The sequence below is a fragment of the Geotrypetes seraphini genome, chromosome 16 (genome assembly GCF_902459505.1).
Source record: "Geotrypetes seraphini chromosome 16, aGeoSer1.1, whole genome shotgun sequence".
Lineage (NCBI taxonomy): Eukaryota > Metazoa > Chordata > Amphibia > Gymnophiona > Dermophiidae > Geotrypetes > Geotrypetes seraphini.
In genome coordinates this window covers 13,051,127-13,062,951 of record NC_047099.1, presented here as the reverse complement: position 1 = coordinate 13,062,951, position 11,825 = coordinate 13,051,127, and the positions used below count along the sequence as shown (strand labels likewise).

The window sequence follows — 11,825 nt, the reverse complement described above, 5'->3', positions numbered from 1 at the left end:
CTAAAGTAGAGATTTTGTGAAAATATTCTTTATTGATCCCTTTACATCTTTGTTTCTCACACTGTAAATCAGAGGGTTCAACATGGGGATTACGAGAGTGTAAAATACAGCCACCACTTTGTCCTGCTCCACTGAATAACTTGAGCTAGGCCGCAAGTACATGAATGCAATTGTCCCATAGAATATGATGACAGCAGTGATGTGGGAAGCACAGGTAGAAAACGTCTTCTGCCGGCCCTCCCCAGAACTGATTTTCAGAATACTTGCCAAAATATATAAATAAGAAACAAGTATTACTATCAAGCAGCCCAGAGTAATAGAGCCAGTGAAGGTGAAGAGTAGAATTTCATTAATTTCGGTACTGATACAAGAAATCTTTAAAAGAGGTGGGACATCACAGAAGAAATGGCCAATTTCATTGGATTTACAGAAGGGTAAATGGAATGTTGCAACCGCATGGATCATGGCGTGTAGCAATCCACCGATGTAAGATGACACCACCAACTGTAAGCACAGTCTTTTGGACATAATGACTACGTAAAGCAATGGGTTGCAAATGGCAACGTAGCGATCATAAGCCATTGCTGCGAGAAGAAAACACTCTGTAGTTCCGAATGTTACAAAAAAATAAAGTTGTGTGGCACAGCCAGAGAAGGAAATGGCTGTTCTTTTAACAAAGAAGCCAACAAGCATTTTGGGAGCAATGACAGATGAGTAACAGGTATCAACAACTGATAAATTGCTGAGGAAAAAGTACATAGCGGTGTGAAGACGAGGAGTGAACCAAATTAATAGAATCATACTAAGGTTGCCTAGAAGGGTTAGACTGTAGATTCCTAGAAATACAAAGAAGAGGACAAGCTTTAGCTCAGGAACATCAGTGAATCCCAAAAGAAGAAACTCATTCACCACAGAGTGATTTACGGGTTCCATATCTCGTTGCCTGCTGGTAGGAAAATGAAGATATAAGCAACAGAATGGATGCCAAAGCTATAACACATTATCAAGCTCATAAGAAATTAATTCCTCTGGAAGAAATAATGATTATTCCTTTATGTGTAGCAGCAGAAGAACATTGTTAAATTTAATTGATTTTCAGTGTTTGTACAGAGAGAGATTTGTATGAGTGCCTGTGACCAATAACACAAACATCTGCATATATACAGTGTGTGTATGTACCCTGTTTCCCCGATGATAAGGCAGGGCCATCAAATAAGACAGCCCCCCCTTTTTAGAAAAAAATGTAAAATAAGGCAACCCCCGCAAATAAGCCACCCACTGATACCTGCGCTTACCCGAATTGGGTGGTACGGTGGGTGACTCCGTGTGGTCCCTCCGTCTACCGTATTTGCCTCCATGGCTGCGTGCCGCGCCTCGTCATGAAGTGAAGAGGAGGAAGTGACAGGACTGCAGCGCGCGCACGTGACTCCGCGCAAGGAAACGCAGGCAGCTTCCCTCGTCCCTCCCTAACGGAGACTGCAGGAGTTTGTTCACGGCCAGAACATCCAAAAGTGAGACACGCAGACAGGTTTCTTTTGCTGTGAGCAATACCTGTCTAAAATGCATACGGTATATAAACAATGGTTTCACATTGTCAAGTCCCCTCTGATGCTGCACTACAGAATAATCTCTTTACTGTGTTTCCCTGATGGAGAACATTGGGGACATTAAATGGTACAATATATGGTATGATGGATAAAGCTGGCCATACACGGTACGATTTTTTGGCCCGACCGATTCTTCAGCCGTCAAATAAGACAGCCCCCCCTTTTTAGAAAAAAATGTAAATAAGGCATCCCCCCGAAAATAAGCCCTAAAGCATATTTTGGCCTTCCAAAAAAAATAAGACAGTGTCTTACCATCGGGAAAACAGGGTATATATAATAAGGTATAATATGAACAAATATATGACATATTTTATAAGCAGGTAGATTATGTGGTGCAAAGGTTAAAGTTACAGCCTCAGCACCATAAGGTTGTGGGTTCAAACCTACGCTGTTCCTTGTGACCCTGGGCAAGTCACTTAATCCCCCCATTGTCCCGGGTACATTAGATAGATTGTGAGCCCACTGGGACAGACAGGAAAAAATGCTTGAGTACCTGAATAAATTCACATAAACCATTCTGAGCTTCCCTGGGAGTACGGAGAGGACGTTCTGGGCCATCCAGGCAGCGATTGGCTGGCCCGGAACGTCCTCTCCCGATGTCAGAATTGAAGAAGGCTTCCGGGTGTGAGTAGTGGCAGCAGATGAGCAGTGGCGGTGGACCAGGGAGGAAGTTTAAATCGGGCCTGGAGGGAGGCTTTTTTTTTTTTTTGGTGCGGCAGGGAGGGACAGGAAGCGATCGCCTGTCCCGTTGTCCCCGCGCACAGCTTCGGGACGCTGTCCCTGAAAACGGGACATTTTGGCGTCCCAAAGCTGTGTGTGGGGACAATGGGACAGGGGATCCGAAAACGGGACTGTCCTGTTCAAAACGGGACGTATGGTCACCTTAAGTATAACAGGCTGCCTGAATATATCAAGCAACAAAAAAGATGTGTGTAAATTTAAAACATTGCGAAAGCGTCATCTGTACTGTAAGATGAAGTATGATGGTTGAGGCCTTTTATATGAGTTGGCAATTTTGATGTTTTTTGACATTTTTGTTTTGTGATTTTTTAATTGTGTATGTTTGGTTGTGATCCGCCTTGTTGAAAGACGGAATAAAATTAATAAACTGTAAACTGTTCCATGCTACCCATCCCAGGGCAAGCAGTGGCTTCTCCCAAGTCTAGAGGTTAGGCATGATAGAGAACTCACCTTATAATGGTGATGGGATGTATTTCACTCATTTTTACATAACTTCTCTTTATTCCTGTGGAAGGTCAGAAAAGCCGCGAGGAGAAATGTTCCAATCCCTGCTTAATTCATGTTCAGAAGCAGCTGTGTTTAATGTGAATTAGTTGTTGGGGTGTTTTGTGTCTCATACCAGGAAACTCAGCAGCACATTATATAGTGAAACTCACTGTAAGTTTGTGAATCCAGGGAGAGTGGATAGCGGCAAGGGAATGCCTTCTTGTTATTTTATGAGGCCTAGAGGCATCATTTGGGTAATTGCTAACTTTGTGGTCTCTGGATATAATCATTTTCTCAACTTAAGAAATCTGATTTCTACCTAGATTATAAGCAGAGACATTGGCAGAGCAGTTCTATAATTGGGTGCCAGTAGTTTCATGCCTCTTGTATATTTGAGTGCCAAATAATTAGCACTATTTATTACTTTAATTTGTTTTCTATTCTGTTCCCCCCCCCCCCCAACGAGCTCAGAACATGTTACAAGTAAGCATACATACAATTTGCCATGCTTCTGATATAGAGTGTTCATCCTAGCTTGACCTATGCAGAGTTCAATATACATTTAGGGGGAAATTCTGTATAGGACGCAGGTCTCAGCGACCGCTAAGAGGTGGCTAAGAATCGCGTCTGTCCTGACGGACACATGCCTATCCTTCCCAATTCTGTAACAGGTGCCCATGTCACAGGTGCCAGTTATAGAACTGTGTTGCCACTGAGTTGATCACGGCAAGGGAATCCCCTTGCCTCAATCATCTCAGTGGTTGCGGCATGGAAACCCTGTCACCAATGCCCAATCCCTCCTGCTGCCACCCTGAAACATTCCCCGGCAGGACGGATGCTCAGTTCCTCTTGCTGGCAACCCCTCAACATCCCCAGTGGACCTAATGATCCTAACAATATTAAAGACCCTAATGATACCATTGTTAACAATGATACCACTGCTGTAGCTACTGTGATGCTAGGACTGTATTGTTACTATGCTGATTTTTACCCACCAAGCTAGCCTTTGAGTTAAGATATACAGCATTATGCTTAGACTTATATTGTTATATTCACTACCACGTCTGACCAGTTCTATTAGTTCTGGTTTTGTTGTTTGTTCCTGTTGCTTCATTATTACTATGGTTATGCATTGAGGCATGGATGTCAAGCCACATGCTTTTTGTTGTCACTGTCATGGATAATGTCATTCGTGCCTTTGGATGTATATTTTAAAATGCTAATAAAGATGATTGAACAAAAAAAAAAGTTATGTTATTTAATTAGAGCAATAAAATAAATATTTTGGTAGGGAGGTGGGGAACTAGCCTGTGATGTTATAAGGAGGCAAGAGATTAATTCATTTTTCTCTTGAATGAGTCCCAGCTGGGAAGATTCACTCCTAAGTCTGAGGCATGTCCCCGTATTAAATAATCAACAATTTAAATAATTTGATTTAAGGTTTATAGAATATTTTAATAAATAGCTTTGGAATCGATGTCTCTTTTTTGATTTTCAAGTTTCAAGTTTATTAAGATTTTGATTTACACGCAATATCAAATATTTTCAATGCGTATTACAAAAATTAAAATTTGGGGAAATAAATAAATTATTTAAACAATAGACATAAAAACATATCCATAGACAGTAAAGAGTACATAAGGACTACTGGGATAAAATTACATTTGTTTAGATTTAAAAAAAAAAAAAAATTTAGGGAGGAACAACATCAGGAAAGGTATAGATAGGGGAAGAAAGGGGGAAAAAAAAGAAAATATTATCTAATTTAATTTTTGTGAATAGTTTTTGGAACACTGGGTCAGATCAATGGTCCATCTAGCTCAATATCCTGTTTCAAACAGTGGCCAATCCAGGTCAAAAGTATCTGGCAGAATCCCAAATAGTAGCAAACATTCCAGAATCTCAAAGAGTAAGTAATATTCCGGAAACCTAACAGTAGCAAGACATGGCTTCTCCTATGTCTAGAGGTTAGGCATGATAGAGAACTCACCTTATAATGGTGATGGGATGTATGTCACTCTTTTTTACATAATTTCTCTTTATTCTTTCTGGATGTCATGGAAGGCCAGAAATGCAGCAAGGAGAAATTCAGGCATGGTATCATGTTTTGTTAGCAATTTCAGAAGCAGCTATGTTTAATGTGAATTGGTTGTTGGAGTGTTTTGTGTCTCGTACAAGTAAGCTCAACACCTCCTTATATAGTGAAACACACTGTAAGTTTGTGAATCCATGGAGAGTGGATGGCATCAAGGAAATGACTTCTTGTTATTTCATGTAGCCTAGAGGCATCATTTGGATAATTGCTAAATTTGTAGTCTCCGGATATAATAATTTTCTGAACTCAAGATTGGCAGAATAGTTCCATAACTAGGTGCTAGCAGTTACATGCACGATGTGTTATTCTATAAGGTAGTATATAACTGCTTTAGGTATCCTTTTACAAGGGTTTTCTAATGGATTTAGTACACAGTAAGGGATAAATTATATGTTGCATAAAAAATGGTCACTTGAAAACTGCTTCCAAAGTTAGGTGCAGTTTATAGAATCATGTGTCATGTCTGTCCGTGCGATTAATATGTAGGTAAAGCTATTTATGCACAAGCCTATGTCATGGTACATGGGCTTGTCATGCAACTGGGATCTGAGAAGCTGAAAGCTATGCCATCGGTAGTTTCACTGCCAGCAGGATCTGTCAAGGCAGACGGGTTTCAGTGGAGATATACCATCCATCTGGGCAGCAGCAGATGGGCAGTGTTGGAGATGGAGGATGGCATTTGAAGCGACAAAGGCAGCAACATTGAACTTATACTGCACAGAAAAAAGGTCCGACAATATACTTCTGTATTCTACCATGAAGACTTGATGATGTTCATCAGGTCACTATGACTCGAACATGAGTTGATGGCACCTAATTTATACTAATGAAAACCAGGCCTAAATGCCCATGCTTTTTAGGAATGTCCAAGACCCACCCAAGCTTCTCCCCTAGCCACACCCTCTTTTGAGATAAATAAAAATTTTCATGCGTCACTTTATAGAATACACTTAGAAAGTTGTGTGTGTTAATTCTAATTAGTACCAATAATTTCTTGTTAATTGGCAATTACCAGCCCTTATTGGTTTATTAAACAATTAAGTTCTAGATGCAAATTTTCTGTGTGCACAGAGTTGCAGAGGTAAATGCTAAGAATCCCATTTTATATCTATGGACTTCTTGGCATTTAGAGGAAACATCCATAGAGACGTTAAAAGTTAGACACTACTTCCATGCAAAACTTTTGGTATGATCCACACTTACTTGCTCACTTCTAGAACAGCCTCTGAGTTTTTCCATGCAGATCTGCCAAGGAGACATGACTATGGGAGAGGCACGGGCAGGCCAGATTCTGTAAAAAGCACTTCGAAAAATGGGGCCTATCACATGTCAATCACGCTTAGGCACCATTAACAGATTTGTGGCTTACGTTCATTTATATTGAAAGACTGAGAGATTTTTCTCAATAAAGACCATTTTAATTTTGGAGTGCTACTCAGTGTGTTTGGTTATCTCCCCTGTTTGTTTCAGTTTGGTAGAAGACTGACATAATGTGATCACCATAATTCCAGTGTATGCAGAGGTATAAATATAAGGACAGATGAGGGTTCCAAAACATTATGGAACAAAATCTGTGCAAAGAAATAAGGATGACATGGTAATAACGTATCGAGAAAAAATATTTAGTAGATATTGTATTTATTATAGCATTGCATCGCAAACTGTGTGCTGTAAGCCTCTTAAGATTTCAGGTGTGCCACATGATGCTGGGGAGGAGGAGATGCACTGGGGCTGGCTGACTGCCTATAGGACATGGCTCTCGCGGTGAGAGGCACATCTTGAAGGCAATCAGCCGACGTTGGCACCTCTCCTCTCCATGCATCTTCCTTGCTGGCACCGCCAATTGGCTGCGCAGGGTCTGCCTAGAGGGCTTTTGTGCATGCATGTGATATCATCACGTCGACGTCTGTGCACTTCCGGATGCCTTGAGCCACGGCCACTTTGTGTAGTGTACCGCAGCTTGACAAAGTTTGCGAGGCACTGATTTCTAGTGTACGAAGATCTTCATGCATTATAAAATGGAAATCATGAATAAGATGATACCTGACATATATTTTTCTCATTACACTGTTAAATCATCATCTTCTATTTCTGTACATTTTTTTTGTTTCTTCGTCTTTTTGAAGCAAGAGAAAGGAGGTAGGAAAAAAAAGACACATCATAATAGGTAGCCTTTCTGGGTCCTTGTTTCCGAACATTTTTGAAGATTAAAAGTATAGCAAATGGAAGTGCTTCAGTACCCAGATATTTTCAAAGGAGAAACAGTTTCCAGACCTTGCAAGATATGTTCAATAGTTTTGTATTTTCTTTTCATGCAATAATATTACTTCTGTTCTTATGGACAACACTACATCATACAATAAATCATCTTGTGAGTTCGTATTGGCTCCTCGAGGAACAATCTATAGCAAAGGAATGTATTTTCATTACTCTATATGGTGTTGTATATAGATTCCTCTCAGGGTGCTGTACCTTTGGTTTGTAAGTCAGGGTATCAGATTAAGGATTCCACTCTTTAAGCTGAAGTTAGCATTATCATGTCCTTACTGGTTTTAAAAGAGTTTATCATGGGAGACATTGAGATAACCTGTGGTAAATTCCAATGTGTGTGTATAAACCATGCAATAATTTATTATTATTTTTTTTTTAATTCTGAGAGCGGGCACACATGGGGTACAGTTGCCTAAAGTTAGATTTCTATATTGGTGCACCTAGGCAATATAGTAACATAATAGATGACGGCAGATAAAGACCCGAATGGTCCATCCAGTCTGCCCAACCTGATTCAATTATATTTTTTAATTTTTTCTTCTTAGCTATTTCTGGGCAAGAATCCAAAGCTTTACCCGGTATTGTGCTTGGATTCCAACTGCCGAAATCTCTGTTAAGACTTACTCCAGCCCATCTACACCCTCCCAGCCATTGAAGCCCTCCCCTGCCCATCCTCCACCAAACGGCCATATACAGACACAAACCGTGCAAGTCTGCCCAGTACTGGCCTTAGTTCAATATTTAATCTTATTTTCTGATTCTAGATCCTCTGTGTTCATCCCACGCGTCTTTGAACTCAGTCACCGTTTTACTCTCCACCACCTCTCTCGGGAGCGCATTCCAGGCATCCACCACCCTCTCCGTAAAGTAGAATTTCCTAACATTGCTCTTGAATCTACCACCCCTCAACCTCAAATTATGTCCTCTGGTTTTACCATTTTCCTTTCTCTGAAAAAGATTTTGTTCTACGTTAATACCCTTCAAGTATTTGCTTACCCTCCCCCCCTTTCCCTTTTACAAAGCTGCGTTAGGTTTTTATATCGCCAGCCATGGCGGTATTAGCTCTAATGCTCATAGGAAGTCTTTCTGCTTTTAGCATCGTAGCCGGCAATAAAAAATCCCAACACAGCTTCGGAAAAAGGGGAGGGGGTTAATTTTTTTATATAGCTTACTTAATCAGTGCTAGTAATTAAAAGCACCATTAAAAACCAATTTAAAAAATTAATTTGATGGTAGATGTCTATAACAAGGTGCCTACTGGTGCCTATCGGCATCTGGGAGTGGTTAGAAGTGGATTCAGAGCAGAATTGGGGGCAGAGTTTCGGCACAGATTGACTTAGATGCCAGGTGGCGCCTACCTTAGGTGTTTTCATTTAGGCCAAGAAAATCCTGGCCTAAATGGCAGGGTACTTATCTTGCTTTTCTTCAACTCAATCAATATCAGGTCAGTATTGGACCAGCATCAATAACCAACGTGACTCATGTTTCGCTAGGGCGCTGTTTCAAGGTCTATCCCCCTGCAGTAAAGCAACATCATCTGAAGATATCTTCTAACAAAAATTGCAGTTCACAAATTCAGCAAATTAAAACAGCTATAAATTCAAAAATACGTATTTTAGAACTGAGAACATATTGGATGTGTTTGCATTTGATTTGGTTCTAATAATTTGAATATTGACTGCCAGTCTGATAAAATAAGAAAAATAATATTTACCCCCTCTTTTATAAGGGTGTGCTAAGCTTTTTAGTGCATGCATTGATTTAGCATGCGATAAATCCCCGCTGAAATGCTTAGCGCACCTTTGAAAAAGAGGACCTTAGCTCACTCTGTTATCCACTTTTGTGCACTAAAAAGCTCCTAAATAAATGCATACATATATAAAAATAAATACAAATCCTCAGAGGTCTCTCATTACATTTCTGACAAGGGGAGTTGCAAATTGTTCAACCGAAACAATTCCCTGAGGTGTTCTTATTATCACATCATAATATTTTTGCAAGAGCACTCCGGGGAGGTAAAATGGCAGCTCTACTGATATTGATGTACTGTATAAAGTAGAAATGTGATACACGTTTCTGTATTATCACATTTAATTTTTCCTTTGCAAGATCTCTTTCGCCAGTGCAGTAACAGCTGTGAGTATGTTCAGTGTTCAGAAAGTGTGAGTAAACTCAAATAAGCATGTAGGACGTTATTCAAATGGGGCAATTCTCCAGTAAACAAAATAGAAAGCCTTTTAATATATTTGAAATATAGAAAATGATGGCAGGAAAATATCTTCCAGCTTCTCCGCCCTGCCAGTGCTAACCGATTGCCCGGTCTTTCTCAACTCCTTCACACTCAGAAATCATTGGTGACTATTCCATGCCTTCTTGAATTGTCATATATTCTTGTCTCTTGTACCTCCACTGGGAGGCTGCTTAGATATCTACATTCTTTCTGTAAAGTATTATTTTCTTAGATTTCTTCTGAGTCTGCCCATTTCTACCATCGTTTTATGATTCTTCATTTTAGAGATGATCCTTTGAAAAAAAAGGATTGCCTCCCATGTATTATATCTTGGAGATGTTTACATGTCTCTATCAAGCCTCCACTCTGGCACTCGCTGTTGGCCAACTGAAGCTGAAGGGAGTCCCAGCAATTTCCCCTGAAGCAGATCAAGCAAAACAGGAGGAGCCCCTGTAAGGAACTTCAGATGTGACCACTGGAGTTGGGATTATCTCTTCCAGTGTATACATTTTCAGGTTTGTAAGTCTGTCCCTGTATGCTTTAGGATAACTGTTAAGTTTTGGAACTCTTTGCACCAACTCCACTGTGTTTATATCTTTTTGGAAGCATGCTCTCCATAATTGAATGCCCTACTCTAAATGAGGTTTCACAAGAGAATTTATTTATTAAATTTTCTTTACTGTTCTCCCCAGGGAGCTCAGAATGGTTTTACATTAATTTATTCAGGGGCTGGAGAATTTTTCTTTCCTAAGGCACTCAAACAGCCTTCTGGCCTTTCTTATCATCTTTTGAATGAGTGAAAGTATATCATGAATATGCAGTGATTCTATTTTGTTGGAGGTTAGTGTGTTGTACTGTTCATAAAATATGTGTGCAATGATGTAATCTATATAGGTATATGCAGACTATACATTTTTAAAACAAATGCATAAATCTTATGTACTTGTTTTACTAATTGAGAACATCAGATATAATTACATCAAGATGCTGATTTTCTTTCATACGCAGAAATACTTCATCCTACTACAGTGATCTGCTTTCTGAATTTTCTGATATTAAATCTCTGTTGCCAAACTGTAGCCCATACCTCAAGCTTCACTAGATCCCACCTTAGAATTCAGGTTGTCTGTCTTTTTACAGATTGTATCATCTACCAAAAAGCAAACCTTTCTCAATAGGCCTAACATAATGTTAGAAAATATTGAAAAGAATGACCACTACTAATGTCTGTTTCTTTGGAACTCTGACAGAAAATAGAAAGAGTAAAGAAGAAAAGTCCAATAATAAAAAAAAGAAACCCATTCTGCTTCCTTACACTGGATGTAACAAGGCACTATAGTCTCATTTTTGAACCACTGAGACTAGCTAGATTTAGCCCTTGGTGCAATTTCAATAAGGGAAAACAAGGTTTCCTTGTTAGGACACTTAAATGAAGTCGGAACTGTGGTTGAGGTTGGCCATATGATGGAGTGGCTTTATGGAAGATAGTATGAACTTGCTTAGTTTCCTAATAAAGTGATCCTGTGGCATTGGATATTACTATTTGGACTTTCTACTGTCTGAAGAGTTAACAGTTTTAGTATTGATATACAGAATTGTAGAGTTTTTGTAGGATCTACAGTCTGATGATTTCAGGAGGGAGACTCTAAGTTTGAAGTGAGTCCCCTGGCACTGAAGTTCTTTTTCTCTACTTTATATCTGAGATTTTTTATCTCTCAGACAACAGTTGTTTTTATTTGAGACAATAATGCCTCGATATATCCAGCGTAAGGAAGAAGAATGGGTTTCGGTTTTAATTGTTTCTTTGGAACTCCATTTACCACTACCAACTGTTGCCTTCCACTCAACCAGTTTCCAACACAGTCTTTTATGAGTCCATTTCAAGGATGTGCTGTTTATTGGCGATCTTTATGAAACAATGTCAAAGTCTTTAAGGATTGATCAGTCCTATAATATAATATTTGTGATTTTCTGTGAAGCTAAAAGTTATCATGTATCATATACAGTATGGTAAATGCGCCTTAGTAAAAGACCCCCTAAATTAATTATACCCCACATTAATTGTAGAGTTTGGTTCTTTACTTTTCTTCAAACAAAAATTACATTTCTTTTTTTAAACCAATACTTTTTCCCTGATATTCGCTGAGGGCTGATTGAAAAGTAATGAGACTCTTTTTTTTTTTTTTAATTCAAAATCAGTTGACTCCTTGGGATCTGAATATTTTTCTTTTTTCAAAGTAGCATCTTTCACATTCAAAACACTTTTTTTCAGCATTTTAAAAATGATTCAAAGATGTGCAGTAGACTGTTTTGCAACATCACAATTAGGGCTCCTTTTACAAAGGTGCGCTATTCCGGGCGTTAAGGCTCTAACGCGCCTTCGTAAAAGGAGCCC

At 39.3% G+C, this 11,825-nt stretch overlaps 1 protein-coding gene across 3 annotated transcripts; it reads right to left on the bottom strand.

The window, feature by feature from the left end:
• Positions 1-2,658, bottom strand: LOC117350392 (olfactory receptor 1102-like). Of its 3 annotated transcripts, none has more exons than XM_033924670.1 (2): positions 2,637-2,658; positions 1-917 (listed from the first exon to the last, which is right to left on the bottom strand). In XM_033924670.1, exon 2 carries the CDS (start codon positions 799-801, stop codon positions 1-3), a length of 801 nt encoding a protein of 266 aa, XP_033780561.1. In that variant the 5' UTR covers positions 802-917; positions 2,637-2,658. The 3 variants fall into 3 exon arrangements, with proteins under 3 accessions (XP_033780561.1, XP_033780562.1, XP_033780560.1); XM_033924671.1 differs by lacking the exon at positions 2,637-2,658 and adding an exon at positions 1,428-1,436 and having other exon boundaries at positions 1-900; XM_033924669.1 differs by lacking the exon at positions 2,637-2,658 and having other exon boundaries at positions 1-933.
• Between the last annotated feature and the right edge of the window lie 9,167 nt (positions 2,659-11,825).